Genomic DNA, 23,650 nt, shown 5'->3' on the forward strand with positions numbered 1-23,650 from the left:
CTTGGTGGGAGAGGTGGGGTGTTAGGGTGTATCTTGTTAAAAGGTTAATGAGGTAGAAGTTTGTAGAAGCCATCATGTTGAGTCTTGTTGCCATATGTGTGCTAGAAGATGGTTGCTGCACATAACAGTGTGGTGAGGATGTGTTTCGCGTGGGCTTTTGTTTTTGTTGTTTATTCTTCAACACTTTGCACTTACTTCCAAGATTTTTGCATCAAATATTTGAATCTGCAATGTAATTTGGAAACAACCCAAGTTCAGTTATAAAATGCTTAAAAACAATGTGCTGTACACAAATCAAGAAAAAAAAACAACATAAGACATAGAACAATTTAATATAAAGCTATTAAAACATTTCAAGAATCAGTAAAACATTAAATCAGATGTGGAATATAATGCTGCGGTGAATGCTGAAGAATAAAAATGTGTTTGAAGATTTATTAAAATGTACGTTTATAACATAAGCAAAACACATTAAAACATATATAGTATTTAACTTTTAAGTTTTGGTTGACTTGTTACCATTGAAACATCTTAAGATAGTGACAACATGATTGGATAATGATCATTAACAAACTTTACTGTATCATGAAATGTTTTGGTGAACATCAGTGTTGGCTGTTGTTTTTTCTGCTTCAACTATTCAGCTTTTTTTTTACTTTTTAATAGAAGTACTTGTTTGTAAACATTTTCATCCATTGATATGTAGGTCTATGATACAATTTATTATTGAATGAATTTGGCTACGTCTGCTGGCACTGTCAATCAGTAAGAAACAATAACACACTGAAGGTACTTTTATGGATTCACCCATGCCCATTTTAAATGATTCACAATCTGATGTTGTGAGCCACCTGGTCAAAAGACATATATCTCCCATCTGGAGCTTACACTTTTTGGCCTGTAGGAATGATCCACATCCAACACCTTTTGGTTCTCAGATGTGAGATTTGGAAGTGGTGCTAAGTTTTGTCAGCGTTATGACAAATGGTACAGACTCTCTTTGGGTGAGAAAGAGAGCAAGGCTACATAGAGTGCAAATATTCAGAACATGCTCATCAGTTTACGGATCCTCTCCTGTGATGTACGTATTGTTGGCCGACATTGAAGCAAATCTACAGAGGAGACACATTCAACTATGAATGAGTGAGTGAGTGAGTGAATTACTAGCCTATTATTAGCCTATTACTCGACTATTATTATTAGAGCATGTTGAGCTGCAGGTGTGAAAATTAGGTGTGAGTTTTATGTGTTGTGAATTACCAACATGTGGCGTAATCAGAGCCACTCCACCCACCTATTTCTCCTCTCTCCTGTGAAGGGAAACACATTTCTCGCACAGCTTGAGCAGATTTCAGGGCGCATACTGGATCCCCTACTTCCTTTTGCATCACAATTATTTAGCAGAGCCATTAATTAATTACCGAGGTTGTATTCTAGACAAGACTAGAGTTTTAGTTTTGAAAAGCAAGCTGGATCCTATAGGATTTTTAAGGATTGTAAAAAAAAAAAATCTATATGTTCACAAAGACATCATCTCATTATTTTCTACGGTAACTTTCACGCTGAAGCCAAGTCAGCACTCACTATTTACAATATACCGGGAAACAATTTCTTAGTTTTCAGAAAGTATATGAACAGGTATAACTTTAAAACACTGTATATGCAACACTGTAATCACCTTTAAATAATCACTAATATAGAATAGACAAGAGTAAATCTTTATATGTCAGACAATGGAAGGATTCTGGATTTTTGTTAACCATTGGGTTTTTCTTTTGTGTGTGATGTTTTGTGGTGAATTATTTCAGGATGCTTTGGACAATTCCGTGCTACCAACTTTATGGGAACACTTAAAGGGAACCCTTTATTGTTCCAGAATGTGGCCGAGGTTAAGTTTGGTGTTGAAGAATTTGATAGTCCTGACCTGAATCCAATTAAACAACTTTCGGACATAGTGAACGAGATTGTGGGCAAGGCCTTCTAATGCAATCTGATATCACAAATGTTAAATTTGTGCGAACGGGATGAAAGTCTTCAGGTCCAAAATCTTGTGGCAAGCTCATTTCCCACTTCTTTGGTCTAAAATAAAGGTTGCTGCTCTCTGGCCACATCCTAAAGCACATACATCATCTACATGTACAGTGCAAAGAAAGGGCTTGATTTACTAAAAGTTTAAACATGCAAAAATGGATCCAAGCTTGATTTGTCATAAGAACAAATGGAAGTTCATCTACTAACCGGGCACAAATTAGCAAAATTCTAATGCAGTTAATTTTGCGTGTTCTGATAGGAGTAAATGAAGACTTGTTTAATTTAGTCCACAAAATATATTTAGTCCAACCTAAGATAAGTGCAATGGCGAGTTTTGCATCTTTCTATAATATGCCGAAAAGCCAAGTGCAAATGTCACCGTTGTGTGTCACCATGGTGAGGAAGCAAAGGTAAAATGAGAGGTGATGGGGTGAAACGGTCTTTTATGCTTGTGTAAAAATTTCCGAAATGCCAAAAACAAAAATTACCATGACATATCATCTACTGTATCCAATGGAATTTTGGAGTTTTTAAAAGGTTTAAGACCTGTCTTGGAGTCAATCACAAGAAGGCGGTTCGCCATATCACCTACAGTATGACTTCCTACTCTGCATCTCTTTGCATTTTGACAATTGCTGAGCAGTTTTGAAAAATGCAAATATCAACCATTTTAATGTTTAATGCAATGTCATGCAGAATGGGCAGCTACTGTAAAACTGAGTGGCAAGTACTTAAGTATGAGTCAAAGCAAACAAAACGCCTTTTTGAGGTTGTTGAAGTCACCAAAATTTTCAGTGATAGATTTATTTTTTGTTAATCATATATATGTTGGTTTGTCCTTTCCAATATCACTTCCAATCACGTTACTTCAATACTTTGTTTAACATTTGTGGTGCCCTCCAAATTGTTGATGTGGTACAATCATCTACTGCAAAACCGTCTTTTCACGACAGCAGTCACACCACTTTTAAACTTGTTGCAGTGTGAGCAATCTCTTAGAGTGCAATTTAAAACTTCCCATTTGGAATACTATATTAGTAAATCAGGCCCCTAATCTTTGCTCTTCTTGATAAATGAAGTCAAGTCACATCAAATTTAATTTCCTAACAAATTGACTTTATTTTGCAAACACCTACTGCACAGCTGAACTAATCATTTCCAAATGTAGCTTTCATGAGCTCTGGACTCGCCTTAAGGTGTTTTGGACACATTTCCACATTGAGTCGTAATATAAAATTTCATCCAGCGCAATAAGTTACGTTTGAAATGTATCATCTTTATTGACGAAAATGTGTTTTTTGTATTGACTCAATAGCTGATTTATAGGACTTGTGGGGTTTCAACTGGGGCAAATCACTGTAACATCTGTTTTCTTTTCTATAAGAAAGATTGAATAAAGATGTATGGGCAAAAGAAGGGAAGATTTGGCAAGAAGCAAACCACATGTTTGCTTCTACCCAGAAAGAGACAGTCCGCCATTGTAAGTCATCAGATAACTCCTACTGTGCTTCAATTCTTCAGTGTCATAAAGTGCTCCTACACCTGCTCTGTCCAAACACAATATATGTAGTGGATATCACTATCGCAAGGATAAAAGCACTTGCCGACTGATGGCATGTGCCTCTTGACAGGAAGATGTCGTAAAACAAAAGATGAATGAAAAAGAAGACATTTTGGGCTAATGGTATTTACAGGTAGTTTGGCTTAAAATTTCAGTCACAAATTGCATTAGTTGCTGTGAGAAAACAACCAAAAGAGAATCGACCCTTCCCCCTCAGTGATATTTTGGAAAAATGCTTTATGTCAAAATTTTCCTCATGACTTTTCTAATTCACTTACTGCATTGTTCAAAGATTGAAACACAATTCACTTTTTAATATAATTTTTGTGAAATTTAATTTTTAGCTCCCACACACAGTGCACTATAGTGAGCTGAGTGAACCACTACTCTCTCCGTGGGTCTGCACATGATTGGTAGCAACCTGGTGAATAAAACTAACCAACTTCCTTTGAGCTTCTGTGTTCCATAAATTGTAATTAAGTCACTTTTTGCAGTTGAGTGCCTGACTCAAATGTCACCCAGTGGATAACAGGACTCTGTTGGCCTGGCTAATATTTCTCACTCCAAATGTGTTTTTGCTGTATATTCTTGCTAAATTACTAAGAGCAGCAGAGCAGTCTGAAATTATGAACATGTGCAGACAATATGATCAGTTAAAAGTAAACAGGGAGAAAAGTCTAAGACCATAGAACCTGACTATTTCCAGCTGGAAAGGGGTGCAACATATTGTTCCCTAAATTGAAAGAGAAAATTGCCTTCATCACACATGCCTCACTCCTATAACTACTTTTTCGCCAACATTTTTTTAAACAGTAAATTTCTTGTAGCAGTTGTCAGATCAATGACTTTTTCTGCACATTTTCAGAAGTCTGTATGATGTTAATACAGTAAACCCCCGGTTATCGCGGTTAATGGGGACCGAGACCACCCGTGAAAACTGAAAATCCGCGAAGTAGCGGCGCACCTTCAAAAATGCTTAAAAAAAAAAAGTGCGAAGTAGCGGCGCACCTTCAAAAATGCTTAAAAAAAAAAAATATATATATATATATATACGGGTAGAGAGAGAGAGAGAGAGAGTGAAATTCATGTTATAACAAAAAAAACAAATTATTATTAAAACGTATTATTTTTTTATTCCCCAGCCATTCTTTTTGTATTTATTTAATTACTCCGACTTTTACCTGCTGGTACGCCATCCGGTGTGCCCTGTGAAATGAAAGGTGGCATTCTTTATTTATTTATTTATTTATTCATTCATAACTGACAGCCTCGCGCTCCGCTCGTGCCCGGGCGGAAGAGGTGCTCCTCTCCGGCTTAATTGTCACGCACGCCGGACCTGCTTCCCCGAAGCGCGTCTCCGTTCGGTTGAACTCGGTTTCATTTCACCCCGCCCGTCCGTGCCCGGGGAAGGTGCTCCTCTACGGCTTAACTGCCACGCACGCCGGCCGGAGCTCTGGTACGGTCCGAACCGCGCGAAACGTCGCCACCAATCGTGTCCGGGGGAACGTGCTCTTCTTCGTCCACTCTCTTCTTCGTCCACTCTCCTCTTCGGCGCACGCCGGCCGTCTAACCGCTCCAGCGCCCCCTCGTGCCGCTCGGCGAAACTACAATGCCCCCGAATATTTTTTAGACCCGCGAAGCACTGAACCCGCAAAAGGTGAACCGCGAAGTAGCGGGGTTTCACTGTAGTTAGTTTTGGAATGCTTTGGTTTGGTTCAGTCCATCTTCAGTGGCTGGGCGTGGTCTTGTTGTCTTTGGCAAACTCAAATTTTTCTCTCAACTGGAGCACTGGTGAATTTATACTAACACATTGGGCTAAGAAGATAGTTGGTCAAATAATAATTGAATTCAAGAAAGCTGTTGTTACTCAAAATCTGAAGCATGGCCATTCTACCAGATGCTGACTATCAAATATTAAGCAAATGTTAATAGTTTTGTTATATCAATTAATGATATCACTCTTTCTTCAGTCATGTTTTATTGTTGGCATTTAAAAGCAACTTATAGTGTGGATCCTGGTTAGCTGCATTCAGTTTGCATGATTCGATTTCCATTCCAGGTGTACAAGGAAAACATGAGAACAGGAACAAAAAGTTTTGGGTTCTTTATTTCAGTGGCGCCAAACCACCGTGCCATGGCTGAGTGCCGGTCCATGACTCACTATGGACTAGGCTGCGGCAGGCCGCACAGATTAACAAAAAAAATATATAATAAATAAAACTTGCAGTACTTCCGGTTCATCTATTGTTTGAGGCTGAAAAATATTAATTGTGATTAATCACATTTTCCAGCTACTATTTTTTGCGAAGTTTATTTATTCAAATAATATCTTGTAATTAATATAAAATCACCAAATATTAAGTGTATTTTAAATCAAAGACTGTTCTAATAGCTTTCTTTGATCCCTGAATACGATCTAAGCGGTGTCATCCTTACAGGCATTTTCCTTAGAAACAATTGTAAAAACTAAGACATCTGTTTGTTTGCAAGGCCCAGTGGTAACTTGAGCAGGGTGTAGATAATGTTCTTAAGATGTACAGTTAATATTTGAATTTGGTTTTGCAAAGTATGCAAATTATTTTCTCAGTAAATAAAACTGAGTTAAAATATTTTATTTCGTCAATTTAAAAAAAAAAAATCTTGAGTTCACGCTTCGAATTTGACAGCCCTATGATCCATCCATCCATTTTCTGAACTGCTTCTCCTCACAAGGGTCGCGGAGCCTATCCGAGCTGACAGCGGGCAGTAGGCGCAGTACACCCTGAACTGGTCGCCAGCCAATCACGGGGCACATGTAGACGGAAAGCCATCTGCACTCACACTAAAGCGTTCAATCAACCTGCCAAGCGGGTTTTTGGAATGTGGGAGGAAACCAGAGTACCTGTAGGAAACCCACCCAGGAACGGGGAGAACATACACACTCCACACAGAAAGGCCACAGCCGGAATCGAACCCTGCACCTCTGCGCTGTGAGGCCATCGTGCATCATGCTAACCAGTGGGCCACGTAGCACCACACCTAATATATATATATATATATATATATATATACGTATATATATATATATATATATATATACGTATATATATATATATATATACGTATATATATATATATATATATATATGTACGTATATATATATATATAATTGTTTATTTTTTTTGTGTTTTTTTTGGGTTAAATGTAAGGAAGGACTCTCTTTAAGGGACGAAGACGGACGGGGCGGAGGACTATTACTTTTATGAATAAGGATGAAAGTATAACGACAGAAGCGTGCCCAGGTTGACGGCAGGGGGCCGAAGACGGAACGGCAAAATGTTATAAAATGCCCATCCATGCATGTTAACATTCAAACAGTATAACAAATTTCCTATTAATGAGTACAAGGAAATACAATGAAAACTTAACTTGCTCGCATTTTATTTTTTTTCATTGCTCGTTTGAGGTATTCATGCAAGCTTGAGGAGTGCCACCGCTGAAGTGAATTTAGGAATTGGAGAAAACCACGGATACACAGTCTCTAATGTATGCTCACATGAAGAGTTAGAGGTCCTTCGCTTCGATTGGGTCTGTTTTCGCCTTAATTTGATATGGAAAACAGCTTTTCTCTGATTGATTAGTTCCCGATATGTGGGCGTCTTGTGGCCACCGTCTCTTCATTTTGTTGGCTCCGTTGGAATTCAGTGGGCCAGAATTGTGCTGTGTTTGGCACATTTCCTGGAAGATGGCTTCGTCAATGTAAGCTTTCACACAAACGACAAGTACATTTCCAGGTTTTAAGCGACACAGTCTCACACACACACACGCACACACATTTGTCAGTCGCCTCTGTAAGGTCACATAGCATTTCCATAGAAGTGATTTAAATAAGAAAATCAGTACAAACTGAGAACCAGCTATGACTTCGCAATGGTCAGTCTGGCTGTTAAGATGGGCAGACGCAAGGCCACTGGACATTTGTATGAACGCACCCCTGTTTTCATGTGAGCAAAAGTAATGCATCATATTCAGAAAAAAGACAACTTTTATTGTATTATAGTTTAACCAGGTGCACTGGACATATTAAATAGAGTTGTCAGTGGGTGATAAACAAGCAATTGTGAAACTGAGATAAGATGGAAAATCAATTAGAGCCATTGCCCAAAAATTGGCCAAAGCCAGTACCACCATTGGACCTGCCTGAAGAAGAAAGAAACCACTGGTGTACTAACTAACAAACATCAAATGTGAAATCCAAAGAAAACGGCATTGGTAACTGTGACAGTTAATAAACAACAGTTTGTGACATCAGCAACAACCTCTAGAGGGCAGAGGTGAACTTGCCCACCCCCAAAACATCAACAACTACAAGAAGTACAAATAAAAGCCAGAAGAAAAAAGAGAATGGCAAAGTTTGGTGATATCATAGGCTTGTGTTATTCTCTTTTGCCCAACAAAAATGTGATGTTTGGTTCCTAATAATGCTCCTATTCCAAGTTTTATATGAGATCCAGATGTAAATACCTGGAGCCGAAATGTTGATCTCTAACTGCATATCCATTTTTTGGTGTCAAACCCAAATGTATCAGTCTAGGATACAAATAAGGAATTCCTCACTGTTTCTTTTGTGTGTGTGCGTGGGGGTGTGTGTGCATTTATGCGTGTGTCTGTGTGAGTGTGTCTTTGTTCTTTGACCAATTTATTATAAAAAAGGCAAAATAAGACTAAAATTGCTGACCTGTTCTTTCCAAACATATTGTGCACATTGACTACATTTTCCTTTGAAAGTCCAAATCACATATAATATCCGTGTAGCACACCACATTAATTCATAATCTAGCTGTCACAATAGATGGTTGACGAGTTAGACAGGATATTTTCAAACTTTTTATTGTGGTTCCTGAAGACCAGTGGCCTTATAATACAAGTTATTTTGCCTTGCAGGCCTGTCAGACTGAGTAAGAAATGTTCACTAGGGGGTTCTTCATTGATGTTCACCCTGATGTGTGTTTGCCATGATGCCATGGACCCTGTCTTTCATAAATACAAAGCTTTAGGCTCAGTGGAATTTTCACTTTGAATGTTAGAAGTGGGTAATGTGGACTTGTTTTGCTTCCCATCATATGTATTCTGCGGCTGAAACCAAAAACGATCCACTTTATCGAATGCTGGGAGTGGCACCTCAAATATCGTGTGGGCCTATATCCAGTTTTGAACATATTCAATATGGTAAACCTCAAATACATAATCTCACACAAACACTTTCTTGCACACAATGTGTAGCTCTAAGTCACTTATATTTCAAAATGACTGTCAGAGGAAAACTAAAATAAAACAAACAACAAAAGATCAGTGGCATTACATGATGTCGACAAGACAGAGAGATGCATGTGTCAAAATATGAAAGACATTTAAAAAGATGGACTTTAATGTGTAGAATAGAAGACCATGTCCAGTCGTCAAAACATGAATCCATAGCACGACACAGTGAAGGATATATTTCTGCCAATTTAGGTCAGTCATGCTTGATGCATCATCGAGTTTCTCATCATCTCTCTACTCACAAATGTTGCAAAATTCTTCTAAATAAGTCTTTTCTACACTTTTTAGATTAGCTCCTAACTTAAATTTCAGTTTGGTTCTTCCATCAGTTTCACAAGTGGTTTGTATTTTTACAATTGCTGAAACCTGCTGGTGGATTTGTGCGCATGAGCTGGTGTTGTATGCGGAGAGTGCAGCTCCAGACATCGTGAAATATGGCCTGCTTTCTGACATACCTGTGGCCTGAACCTCAAAACCTTTCCACAGACAAATACAGGCTAATCTCTCAACATCAGCATTAACGGTTGTCTCCACTCTATCCAGCCATTCTTTTCCTTTGTTGCCCCAGTTACATGCTCAATCCAGGACGTGGGCTCTGCTGCCCAGTATCAAACATCTGATATTGTACAATTCAAATTCTCAAAGATAAGGCCCTTGCGAATGTCTTCTCAAAAGAAAGAGTGAAATTGATCCATCTGGAAAAGTTGTATTCTGTTGCGATGAATGTCCTTGTTGTCTGACCAACCAGTGATCTAAAATGATAAATTTTACTATTATTTTAATGATTCTATTGATAGCACACAGGCAATATTTGGAGGTTTGAGCCAGCCCAAAAGAAGCCAGAGAATTAGCTTTCCAGCCGCAAAGTTCATTACGTTTGCCAAGATGTCTTTCCTTTTCTGTCAGTGCAGGATTTTTAGCATGCACTAATGTAAATTCAGTTTTATTACTGCAGATTGACAATGTTAGAGAAGGAAATGTGTCAAATGGTAAAATAGCAGTATAAAATGCACTAAAACAGCTGAAAAGACTACTTGCTACAGCATTACAATACACCTGCACAACATGATGAAATCCAATAATGGAGTCATAAAATAGATGTGTTCTCAGTCTTGGCATTCTTAGCAAAATTTCCACATCATGACTTTGACATCATCATTAAATTGCAGATGTTTAAAGTGTTGCAGCTAAACGACCAATGAACATGAAAATATTTTACGACACAGTTTAGCAAGTATCTCCATTTGCTACCTGAACTCTCCTTCAAATCGGGTGCCGCTATAGACCCCAGCTCCTTCATTTGCTTTGTTTAATCTGTGCAGCTCTGAATCAGGTGGCCAAATTCAACATAAAACTTTGAATTACTGTCATTTTCCTAGGCCTCATATGAAGACACGTTGAGTTTTATCAACTTTAGTTGAAGGAAATTCTGTGTAAGATTATGGCACTAAGTATACCCCCCAAAGACTTTCTTCTCACATACAAAAGTAAATATTTTCTAGAATATTAACACAATAACAGCAGCACCAATTGACTGGCTTTCACATGATTATAAACCAATGCTTGTACTGGGCCATATGAGCTCTCACTTTAGTCTGGTTCAATCTGTCTAGCAAAATCTAATCTGATGATCCATGGCCAATAAAGTAGGCATGCTCTGTTCTGTCTTTTACAGTTTGTCCACTTTTTTGAGTGTGCAGTCTTTTATTAAGCATTATGGAAGAGCGCAGAGTTGGATCGGCAGTGTTGCGTGGTCACTGCCTTGGATAGTTAAGCGTTGGCGAGCATCAACAGACATTTCCCATATTTGAACGGACTGGATTTGCCCAAGGACTTTTTTCCGGTGAATGCAATGCTGAGGACATTACGCAGAAAATCACATATCGTGGAAAACGGCTGTCTCTACTGGACTCTTAGTCTTCCACAAGCAGCTTGATCTGAGTCAAGTCACTGTGGCTTTTTAGGTTTTCGACTAGTTTCTTAACTGAATCGTCATGGACGCCAGCTCTGACCACAATTATCACATTCACATCACATTCATAACTAATCAACATTTAGAAGGGGGAAACAAAGTTTGCATGAGTGACAAATTCCCGAATTGGATGCTTGCGTTGAATCCAGCTTGTACATGTTTTACGTTTTTGCTGAAAAATTCTTGTACTCTAGCCATCCACATTTGAATATACAAGATATTGTTGTTCTATTAGACATGCCCCATTCCTTTCATCACTCATTGGCCACTTTGAGTTGATGTAGCTAATGCATTGAAATAGAAAAGAGAAAAAGCCAAATACAACTAAAGACTTGGCAAATGGTTAATATGAAAACACAAAATGGTTTCACACTGTCATGCTTTAATTTTAATCAGACTCAAGTTATTTTTCGTTTTCTAGATGTGGTTTGTTTGGTTTGGCAGTATGTACTGGTTTGTACGTCTGCCTCACATAAGGAGTTCTGGGTTAGAATCTCATGCTTGTGTGTGTTTTCTCTTACATTGTAGACATGCATGTTTAGTTTACTAAAGACTAAATTGCCATCGGTGTCAATGCACAGTATGTCTGAGTGGCTGTTGGTTTCAAGTGTGAATGTACCACTGATGACATCCAGTTTGCGAGGATAGGCTGCGTCTCACCCGTGATTCCGATGAGGACAAGTGGTTTGTGTAGTCAGATGTGAACAGAGCGATCACATGTGCACCCAGTAAGAACAAAGATGATGGGAAAAGCAAGCACTCTGAGTTTGTTGCAAACATGCATTTTTACTCAGTGAAAAAAAAACGGAGCAAATGATATGTAGAGAGGTGAACCAAAGAGCATTTTTTTTCTATGGAAGCATCTGAAGACAAAGTAATTATTACAGTTTGTGCAATTTAAGGTCTTAAATATGTTTCCCCTTTTTGCTGATTGCCTCTTCTTTATGTCCTGCAGCTAGCTATGGAGCATACCCCATCTGTAAAGGCTGCTCAGTGTGCTCCAGAGACAACGGCTGTGTGAACTGCCAGCCCAAACTTTTCCTCTTTCTCCGGAGAGAAAGGATGAGACAGTATGGCGAATGTCTTCATGATTGTCCAGCTGGTTACTACGGCATGCGCAGCCCCGAACTCAATATGTGTTCAAGTAAGTGATACTACTACTATCCAGTGTTTTTTTGTACTTCATGACCTGAAAAAAACAGTCAGTAAACAGTCCCTCGACGACCACTGTACAAAAATCAACTTGGCCAAGAGGCAGCAGAAATTTTACAATACTTATAAATACTAAAAACAATACTAAACATTTGTACAATAAATGTAAAAATGGCATATATATATATATATATATATATATATATATATATATATATATATACATATATATATATATATATATATATATATATATATATATATATATATACAGTTCAGTTGTTTTCTCAGATTGATCCATAAAGAGTGAGAAGGAGCAAAGTTTTAACCATGTGATTGAATTTTTTTTATTTTTTTGCAAGCTTGCGGATTCAAGACTTTCACCAGACTGTTATTTATTGGCAATCATTTTGGACTTTGAACATTTAGCCAATTACAGCAACATTTTCCAGATTCCACACTGTCTAGTGTATTCTGACAACAGTTTGATAAAGCAATAACTTTTAAGAGTCATAATACTGTTTAAATATGAGTAATCTATATGAGTATTTATTTTAATTAAATGAAACTCTTTAAACTTTTCTCCAGTTACAAAGCATATGATACATGTACGAGTACTGTATAATATAACCATTATTCTACTTGAACATTAACTATACTGTCGTATTGTTTCTTGGAAACTATATTGAATGTAAAATTTAAAACCCTTCCACATGTATTGTATTTTAGCTCGGTAAAACCTTAACTCGCATAGATGACATTTGAAATGTTACTAATTTTTGTTTAAACTTAAACTCTAAAATGTATTCAGCTCTCTATACAGCTTATCCTCACTTTTGTTGTGTGCGAGATCTCGCTCCAGTTGACTTTGTGCGAGAGGCGGGGTGCACTATGGACTGGTCACCCGCCAACAATGGACTCCAAACACAATTAATGGAATGTCTCCCTCACCTCCACATATAGCACCCTGTTCAAATTACAAAAGAGAGAATGGAAGAAAGAGAGATTGAGCAAGAGTGTGAGAGCGATCCTTTATGGGTTTGCATGGGGCAGGAGGTGTTGGCTGAGTGTTTCTTATGGAAACAGAGAGGAACTTGAAGTCATGGTTCTCTGAGCCAAACCCCTGAAAATGAAGCCCAAGTGGAAGATGCCAAAACCTTTAGGCATAATATGAACATGTAGGACCTATTGGAAGGTTCTTCGATGTTTTCACCAAACCGTGCTGACCTAAAGTCACATTCCTGACATAGACAATAACCTTCAAAGGGCAGGAGAGAATGTATCACAATCATGACTTCGTGAACCAAAGTAAAATTATTGCATTTTTTTCTTTTTCTGGCAACATAGAGCAAATTGCAGTAAATAACATATTTGTATACAGAATATCATCAGCATATCCAATGTGCATGTTGCAGAAGGCCATAGGTGCTCGACTGCGTGTTGGACAAACAAAATACATCTTAATTTTAATTTCTTCACCTTAAAGGGCAAGGAGGCAGAACATATGCAGATATAGCTATGACATCTCAAACAATTAAAAAACTTCTTCTCTAAATGCTCAGGTCCCAAAACATGTAATTCAAAATGAAACTATAACAATAGCAGAAAATGCACATCACGAAGTAACAAGGAAAATAGCAAGACGTTGCTCAAGGTTGCAAGACAAGCTCCAAAAAATGTTTAAGCATTTTATGGAGAGGTAACATTAAGATCAAGCTTTTGGATGGGAAAAACTATTATCTGCTTCTGTTGATCTGTAAAACAGTGGAGGGAATAGTATATGGAAATGCTTCTTCTGAGACAAGCTCACTAATCTTCATTGATGATACAGTATATCACATAAAGACAGCTGGAAAGTGAACTCAGAAGGTCACTCATCATTCGGCATGATGTGACCCAAAACACATTCCCCAAAACAACAGAGAAGTTCAAAAGGAGAACGGAGTGGAATATTTAAGACTGCCAAGTAAAAATCCGGACTTAAACCTTATAGGACAAGCATTTTGCCTGCAAAAGAGGAGACTGAAGGGAGAAAATAAACCACAATTGAGGATAAGGATGTGATGACAAGCCTGGAAATCCTCGCAAAAGATGAGTAGGTCATCCACTTGATGCAGTTATTAAAATTAAATGAAAGATAGGCCATCTTTCGAGTTGTGCATAGAATCAAGTTGTTGGACCTGGAATTCTCATATCCATTTTTTGATGTCACACCCAAATGTTGTCAGTCTACTGGTGGGGGCCTGGGGGGGAAGCATTTGACCTAACGGTTCCAAAGCTCATATAGGTTACTGTATATAATTACACAGAATGATTTTTTACATTTTATGATCCGCATGTTTTGTCTCAGGTCATGTTTCCTTGTGGTTCATGTCCTGTCCTGCTCATTATTATTTTATGTATTTTTGTTGTTGTTGTTGTTTGTTTGTTTTCACCTTTTCTCGTCAAGCTGGTCTCTTGTGACTTCCAGTCAGCTCCCCCAGCCACTTATGTCTTGTCCAGGTGTTCCTCGTTGTCTTTGTCAGTTTGCTTGTATTTATTTCTCTGGCTTCTTTCCGTTTTTGTTGGTTCATTGATTCTGGTTCTGTCGAAGTGGTGTCCTGTATCCTGTTGCGGTGTGTGGTTTATGATTCTTTGTTACTTAAATCTTGTTTTGTTGGACTTTAGGGTAATTTTAGTATTCAGATTTCTCACGAGTCTTGTTTGCCTTTTATTTTTGGAAATAGATGACTTGTTTGAGTACATCCTGCAGCCTTCATGTCCCTACACTTTCTAATGGATGTCTTATGTTCTCGCTATGTGTTACAAATGTGTACTACATGAGTATGTCACAAAGTGAAACCATTATTCTACTTTATAAACCAGTTTTACCTCATGAAATTGTAATGATAGAGTAGGACCAAATTTTCTGTGTTCATGGCTTTAGTCATGTCTATCTGATCTAATTTTCTAGTTCCCCACACTCATCATCTGTACTTCATACAGTAAATGGATATTGTAACGTGATGAAACTGTTGCGCTTCTCTTTGCCAAAGTGGCCTGAAACGCTGCATTTAGGTCTCTGTTGTCATGAGCTTTTTGAACACTAGAGGGACAGCTGCTTATTAATAAACCAGATTTTTCCTTGGAGTATCATATCTAAGTAAGAATTGCCTGGATTAAGGAAAAAAATGTTCAAGAAAGTAGATGACTTTCTAGTGCATTACAAGACAAATTGCAAAAAGAATATAACGGTGCCCTTTATTATGTGGTGAATTATTTTCACAAGCCTGTGAATCTGTTAATTTGAATGGAATGTTTTTTTACTTTAAAATCACATCACTTTTCACATGAACAAACTTAAGTCAAACCCTTGGTTGTTAAGATGTAATTCATGACAAAATTGAGGATGTTGACATGCTACTGTTACTGTGGACTACGGTCACAAACACAGTACATGGTAAGATTTTTTGTTGTTTTTTTTTGTAAGCTGTTTGCTGCGCTGTTTACAATCATAAGAGATAACAGTGATGTCAACAGTGACTGCATTCTACCAGCTTCCCAAATTTCATGTGTGCTTGTATTGAGCTTTCCAAGACTTATTTGGATATTAGATGAAAAGCACGTAGTGATTTGTGAAACACTTATTTGAAATAGCTGAACACAAACCGGTCTGGTTTGCATTCCAAGAGGCCCAATACATGCCCCTACTAAATTACTTGTGATGCCTCATGCATAATGCAGTTTACCAGTCAACTGTATTTATTGTGGCCGCTTGCTTTGCAAAAGTGTCTTCTTAGCAGCTTCATCTGTGATACTAGTATTATCCAGACACACTCCAATGTTTATGGGTGTCAATTCACTGATCCTCAAGAAATGTGTACATTTTTAGCAATATTCACATAGTGGTTTTATGAACATCCAAATTTGTGTCACATTTCATGATAGCGTATATTCCCAAGCCAAAGTTAATTTTGCCATCGCAAACAAGCTCTTTGGCGGATGCAAAGTCATCAACATTCATACATTAGATGATGTCTTTTGAGGGTTAGCAATGAGAGTAATTTCCAGAAAGCCCTCCGCCCCCCCAAAACTCCCCGCCCCTGCTGCTATTCACATAAACATATAGGCTAGCCACGAACATTGTTGCTTTTACCCCTCTGCAGTATTCAGTAACCACACAAAAACCTCATATACTCACTGCCAACAAGCATCCAGTCTGATCAGGGCACAGGATTGTCAACATCTTGGAAGTATGGTGGAAATGAAATTGTCTTTTCTGTGGAAATGTACGGTGCCACGCTATGGTAATTCAGTTTCTCTCTCACTGCCTTTGTTGAAATATGTTTACAATCAGCATCCAACCTGATCAGGACACGGTGTCACCAACATCTTGGAAGTAGTTTAAATAAAACAAGACTTAGGCAATGTAAACCCAGAAATAAGTCTTTTCTTTTGGATATTTATCAATGCTTTGTATATTAAAAAGGATATTTTTAGGTCACTGTCGATCACAGGAGTTCAGTTATGGTATGTTTGTGGTGAAGGTCAGCCACGCGTCATGGGCCATCAGTGAAATGAATTCCGAAAGTGTAAAAAATGGATTGTTGGCTTCAATAGAAATGGCATTTCCTCTCTTTTCCAATAAAATTCTGAAGTTTGCGAGGATTTCCCTTGCATTGCCCGACCAACAAAGCGGCCGGTTGCTTTTGGCTTCTTTACTTTACCAAGGGATAGTTAATCACCACAGCTTTACTAACCACACTTTTAGATTTGGCAGATAATACAATGATCCCAACAAAGATAGCCCGGCTCCCAGGACGTAATAGCCAGACTTTGAAAACATTGAATATGCATACTGTTGTGTGACTATACTTTGACCACTGTCTGAACCTCAGACATGTTTGTGTCTGTGTGCTGTAGCTGGCAGTGAAGATACAGAAGCAGATATATCATTGACTACCTCTTTGCATGAAGCTAGTAGAGCCACTAAAATGCCTGCCATCGTCATTCCCTCTCTCGGGCTTTGTGATTGACAAGAACACCACCTTTGCTTCACCTAGTTTGACATTGGCATGTGGAGGTGCACCCATGTGGAAAAAAACAGCATGGGAAGAGTTGGAAGGAACATGGCAGCTCTGGCCTTTGTCATGAACTCTTGCCATCCAAAGCTCTGCATGTCATGGCTGAGTGGCAGTGAGCAAGCCAAAGCCTCCATGTCAGCCAAACCCCAGGACTAGAGAGTAGGTCAGAGCTGTTCTAGTCAGCTTGGAGACAAAGAATGGAAAAGGAGGGCTTGTTTTCCCTTTTGCATTGCCAGGTCTTTTAGGAAATGGACACTCTTGCTATGTTACATCAAGGCTGGTTGGCTTTCAGGAGGAGTCTGAGGTGAGTGGTGTGACAAACCATATCCTGCTCAGATATATAAAAGGCCCGGTTTGAAACTCAGGAGATTAATCAATCTTTTCCAGGATATTTTAGCACCCTTTCTCCAAGCGGTGCATATTCTTTTAAATAAACTGCATGATTACACTTGACGCTGCTGGCCAGCACAGGAACAAAATTTGCCTGAAGCTGACATGAGGTTTTGTGTGTCCTTGATACAATTGGTAGACTTCCTCCTCAGACCCAGGCGTCTGCCAAGCATGTACCACTGTGTGACAAGTGACTCTTGATGACTCATGTCGCAAGTTAAAATGCATCTGAATTCGAAAGTCATGTCGCACCAATGACATCGCAATAATCTCATTGCCTCGGCAGCGTTTGAATTTCCTCTCAGAGTGCCAACATCTTTCTGCCTTCATGTTATAACTCACAGGCAGAACCCGGGTGGAAGATAATGATGATAATATGTTTAAGTCCTTGGAACACCGGACCATCAGTGGGATCTGATGACCTCATTATTTCTCATTAGTTTCCCAGAGGCACCTAGATGAAGCCATTAAAGGTGGTCCAGAAGTTAATCCTACTGGGAGAATGAATCCGCTCCCCTGTATCTGTTTGTGGAGCTGCTGAACAATCCACTGACTCGGCCAGCAGTCTCACTGGTGGTCAATGTGGGAGAATCTCCAGTGTCGAAGATAGCCTACACTGTCCTAGATAGCCTTCCCCACCCATTCCATTCCTTGATGACCTCTGACCCTCAAGCTCTACCTTCTCTGCATTATAACTCCGTGGGAGCCTCATGGATATGCCATGCACCTCATCTATCTCCTGGGAGGACTTCTTTACTTATCTTTTATTTAGAAAACAATCTGTCCAAGCATTTTTATTTTACGTAGCTAAATTCAGTTGTTGTTGTTGTTTTAGTTCTATGTGCCATCTTGTTTAGTGCTGGTCCTCTAGCTTTTATTGTCTGTCGATACCTGAGGATTTCACAACAAGACTGTGAGTGCCAGAGAGTACTGCCAGATGTTCTCTCCCTTGTTATTATTCCTTTTTGTGTTTTAGGTATCTGAAAGTCTCCCTGGTGATGACAGGCCTGGGAAGTGTGTAGGGTAAAAGACAGTGTTGTGCTTTCTAATTGCTTTGTGATTTATTCGCTTCCTAAATAGTCCCTGAATTGTGCGCTCTTTGAATCAAAGATGCCTTGACGTAGTTTCATTCAGGCAGCAGTTGATGAGTAGCAAATAAGGAGAGATGCTTTCTTACTGCCTTTTCCATTCACACATTTTTACTCAAATCTGTGTTATTGTGCGGTTACACATAGTATTCGATTAAAAAAAAGTCACTGTATATGAGGAAATATTTAAAATAATTGGAGTGACAACAGAACATTATGGGAACATGAATTAACCAAAGATGTTTTTGATTTACCGTATGCTCGGGGTTGCAACACTGTTCAGTATGTTGTGAAACTTTGTCACACAAATCAATTGTCAAACCACATTTGATTGCTTTGTGTGTTTGCACATGTGTGTATCCATGGTTTGTTTAGACTGCTCTGGAAAACGTGAGACTAGAGTGAGTGGGCTGGAGCCATACTTTTAGGGTTCAAAGAAATGCGGGGAGGGACCCCCTCGTTTTGGAGATGCTGTAATTAATGGGTGTGATTATGAGAGCCTTCCTTTTCCTGGGCCCTGTAAGGGTCACAAATACATGTGCAACCGTCTGCGTCTGTTGCTTTCATATTTGGAAAATTACAGTTGCAAAGATTAAAAGCTCCAAAAAACTCAACTTTTTGGCCACCATTGTTATAAGATGGAAATAACTTGTCTGAGTACAATGCTCGAGAGATGCCGTTTAAACACATTGCAGTTCATTAGAAAAATAAATAAATAAATAAAAATCTTCATACTTTATACATTACATTCATACAATCAAATAATTAAAATAAAAAAATAAGATGCTGGACTTAACAACAGTGCTGAAAAGCTTACACAAAAAACTTTAATGTAAGCGTTAATATTACATTATAAATACTACCAAGGGGTGAAAACATATCACGTCTCCGAAGTGACCCGTGTGCGCAGAAGAGACGAAGTCACTCATGACATAGTGTTTAAGTTAATGTGGTCCAGCGCAACAAAACTTCTCTTCCTGCGCGCGCTGCCCAAAAATGGACATATGCCCAGGGGACAAAATGCCCATCTTTCTCCTCTCTCTCTCTCTTTTTCTGTCTCTCTCTCTCTTTCTGTCTCTCTCTCTCCCACATATAAAATTATATATATATATATATATATATATATATATATAGACGTCATAGTCAAAGTGTTAACTTTGGCGATTCATTTAAATTTTATAAAGCATTTAAAAAAGAAGTTCGCTCAGTTTTATTTACTTCCTGTGGCGGCTGACCTCTGTTCACTTTGCAGCCAAACTTCACTCTGGCGCAAAGACGAACTTTTGCATAGTTTTACTTGACATTTTACAAAATCCAAAATAATTTGTGCACTTTGCAAAGCCACACTTCTCACACTTAGTTCAATTTATTGTTGAATGAATGATTAATCATGATCAATTATGGAAACTGTTGCAATTAATTTGTTACAAAATTGTAATTGCTTGACAGTATATATATATATATATATATATATATATAAGAACTCAAATTTTGTTTCCCTAGACCAATTCAATTGTTGACGTTTTTTTCCAGTGCTATGTACCATTTCCTTGTTGAATGACTTGGCAGTTGACATAGTTTTGTTTGATGTTGAACTATTTACTGTAATCGATCATAATATGGCTCACATTCCCCATGAAGGATATGCAAGCCAGATGAATTTTACAGTTCTGAATTATACTGTTGCGATCTGAACTATACTGTTCTGTACTGAACTGCATCGTGGATTCTTCTTTTATGTCCAGACAGTTACAACACTGTAGATGCCGGTGTAATGCGCTGATGAACTTTAGCCAATCGGACATGCAGGACATCATTGGGGTTTCTGCTCATCTCTAAACCATTTGTTTGCTCTCTCAAAAGAAGATAAATAGCTCAATATTCACTGTGCATTGGTGGGAAATGATTCACGGGGAACTGGCAACTTTTTTTGAGGCATAGACTGTGTAATCCTTTCATGGACCCCACTCCCGAAACCTCAAAGCTCTCGATCAACTCCAGATGAGAGGACTGATCAGCTGGACACTGATGTCTCTCCTTCTCTCCCCAGGGTGCAGGATAGAGAACTGTGAGTCTTGCTTCAGTAAAGATTTCTGCACCAAATGCAAGTCAGGTTTTTACCTACACAAAGGGCGATGCTTTGACAAGTGCCCCGAGGGCTTTGCCCCACTGGAGGAGACCATGGAGTGTGGAGGTAACAACACACAAAAAAAAAACATGCACATTTTCACATAGAATGTTTAAATATAGTGTAAGGTATTTAATTTTCTTCCCTAAAGACTAAAAGCAATCATAGCACAAAAACTTTGTCATCCCAGTAATGTTCCTTCCGCCAGTACTAAACCTTGACCTGGGGTCGGTGGTTTGCGCTAAGTGACATTCTGCTGTGGTTTCCCTGCACCTCGCTGTGTATGTCTACAGAGGGCTGCGAGGTCGGGCAGTGGAGCGAATGGGGAGCATGCACCAGAAGAAACAAAACCTGTGGCTATAGGTGGGGTCTGGAGACCCGGACGCGGCACATTGTAAAGAAACCACCCAAGGACACAATACCATGTCCCACCATTGCTGAGTCCCGCAGGTGCAAAATGGCAATGAGACACTGCAGAAAAGGTAGGAATGTTACACAGCAATGTTGAAGGGTTTATATAGTGATTAGAATATTACAATTTAAATAATAAAAAAGAAAAAAAAAGTCAATTTCCAAACCCAGACACAGACCTTGTCCGCCCTCTCAGAGTTCCACCTGTCTCATGTAACCTCGACACACCACATTGTTTTTTTCTTCATCTCTGCTATGGAGGCATTCTGCGGCGTTTCCATGGATGAAATATCAGTTATTATCCATTGCGGGCTTCAAGGCAGTTTTCTCTCTGAGGTATAATTTTCCCCCCACACTCCCACCTCCCTTCTAAAGGGATATTTGATTGACCTTTGCGTTGTCACTTACATAATAAGTATACATGTGAAAATCACATCTCTAAAAACTAAAATCCACCCCCCTAAATGACTTATTCACGGGCTTTTTTTGTGGTGAGATTTACAACAAATTGGCCCACCCCCTTTTGGTGCTTGGCTTGTTATTTTTCCCTTCTCAGGTGTTTACGTCACAGCAGGGAGGCAAGTGTTGTAATATTGCCTGCTTTGTCAGCTCTGTTATCTAAAACGGCGACCGATCGCCACCAAAATTCTAAGGCACTTTACTACTCGTGTCCACTTCAACCTGTGAAAGTATAAAAGCGATCGGCACAATAGTTTGGATTTATCTACATCAGTCATGAGCTCATATGATCACCTCCACAAAATCATGTACTGCGCCGGTCTCCTCTCCCCTGACACAGGCTGAAGCGGACAAGAGCAAGAATGCGCACACAAACCCTGCCTGGTTATATTTGGGATATTTGGCCACACTAAAGTGTTGTTAAGTGTCAGGAGGCAGCCAGCAGCCAGGCATGGGTGTTTCAACCAAATAAAAATATTTAATTCACCAAATAAGAAGGCAATTATAGTGGCATATGTCATTTAGGCTGTCAAGTAAAGAAAGCAAAATGTTAGAGGAAAGTACTCCTGTGCATTGAATGCAAGCATGATAAAGTGAAGTGTTGAAAGAGTTAACAAACCTCAATAAACTCTGTTGGTTTCTCATATTTCAATGATACAGAAGCTGCTGCTCCTGCTCTTACTGCTGGAAACTGTGATTCCACCGCACATTTATTTCTTAAAGCCTGTCCTGTTTGTCAGGGAAATTCTCCCCCAACCCCCACATTCCTCCCAATTCATTTTGCCTTGCCTACTTGACCTTTTCAAGAGACTTGACTACTATCATAGATTCATATCTTCTTTTGTATGCATGGTTACTGAAATAAAACATGTCTGACATAAAGGTGCTGATGTAACATAACTGAATTGCAGCACTATTTTCATTCAGTTCCTAGGAACGAGCTGCAGGCTCTCTGTTCATCCCTCACAAAGCTACTTGTTCCCCACTAACGTGCTATCTGTAAGTCTCTCAGTATGATTCCTTACTGAGTAACATCTCTGTTGTCCAGGTTTCAAGTTGTGTGTAAAAATGTCACCGTACGTACATCCCAGGCAGTTCCTAATCTTGTGGCATGCCCTAATAGAGGTACTGTACATTTCAGACTCTGGCATGTGTTATTAATTCCCCACTGCTTAACTGCCTGTGAAAATCCCCACTTGACAAAAGCCAATGAAACTTAACACTCTTTCCTTTAAATAAATACGATGTAGAAAATGTAGGCAGCTGAAGCTGAATAAGACGAATAAGTTAAAAAAAAAATGACCAACAGACATTGACTTGGCATTGGAAAATAATTACTTTCAACAAGACATAGTGCTTTTGTAATATTGCATGAGAGGCCTGAAAAGCAGGTGACGGGTGACATGTTGCAGCCAGTTTGACCAGATTAAAAAAAACAACTCTCCATTCATCTCCAGACCTACTTGAAATGTCATCTCTTGAATCTATAAGAGGGATTTATAGTGGTTAAATGTGGAAAATAATCTAAAAATGAACATTTTTATCGCCATAATTCTCTAGACGGTATACACAAATGTGTTTGTTAAACACAGGATTATATAACCCCATATGGATTTTGTGGATTAAACAGAGAGGAATTAAAACAAAAGCAGCCGAGGTAAGTGTATATCACTTATGGGAATGCTTATCTGATCACCGTAGCTTGCATTTCTAGAAGCTGAATTACACTGAACATCATTGATGGATCTCTGTTTACAAGCTTTGTCAAGACATACAAGAACGATGTGGCCGATCAGATTCTTTTCCTTATATCTGGAATGATCTAATCCCTCTGAGAAACATGACACAAGCATGGAAGCTCAAGTGCCGATAATATCAAGAGGCAACTTGTTTTTACAGCAAATGTTAGAGCGGTGTAAACCGTGTCTGATGTGTTCCATATAAGTTGCAGGTCAGTGTCAACACCATACATCGCTAACACTGCTGGGATTGATGATCTGTTCTCAGATGGTGTTGCCACAATAACAGTGTCTTGATTCTTCACTCTGCCCTAAAGTAGGCGTTTCATCCTTTATGTGGAGGATGTATAAAAT

The 23,650-nt window shown here is 38.9% G+C and overlaps 1 protein-coding gene across 1 annotated transcript in view; it reads left to right on the forward strand.

The window, feature by feature from the left end:
* The window catches only part of rspo2 (R-spondin 2), a 63,118-nt gene that overhangs the window by 17,743 nt on the left and 21,725 nt on the right, over nucleotides 1-23,650 (forward strand). The window contains exons 3-5 of the mRNA XM_088306915.1: nucleotides 11,822-12,010; nucleotides 20,610-20,753; nucleotides 20,981-21,169. Coding sequence (XP_088163041.1) covers nucleotides 11,822-12,010; nucleotides 20,610-20,753; nucleotides 20,981-21,169 — 522 coding nt within the window. The remainder of the gene's footprint in view (nucleotides 1-11,821; nucleotides 12,011-20,609; nucleotides 20,754-20,980; nucleotides 21,170-23,650) is intronic.

This window comes from Idiotropiscis lumnitzeri, chromosome 10, assembly GCF_059441095.1.
Source record: "Idiotropiscis lumnitzeri isolate Australia: NSW breed Sydney's pygmy pipehorse chromosome 10, RoL_Ilum_1.0, whole genome shotgun sequence".
Classification (NCBI taxonomy): Eukaryota; Metazoa; Chordata; class Actinopteri; order Syngnathiformes; family Syngnathidae; genus Idiotropiscis; species Idiotropiscis lumnitzeri.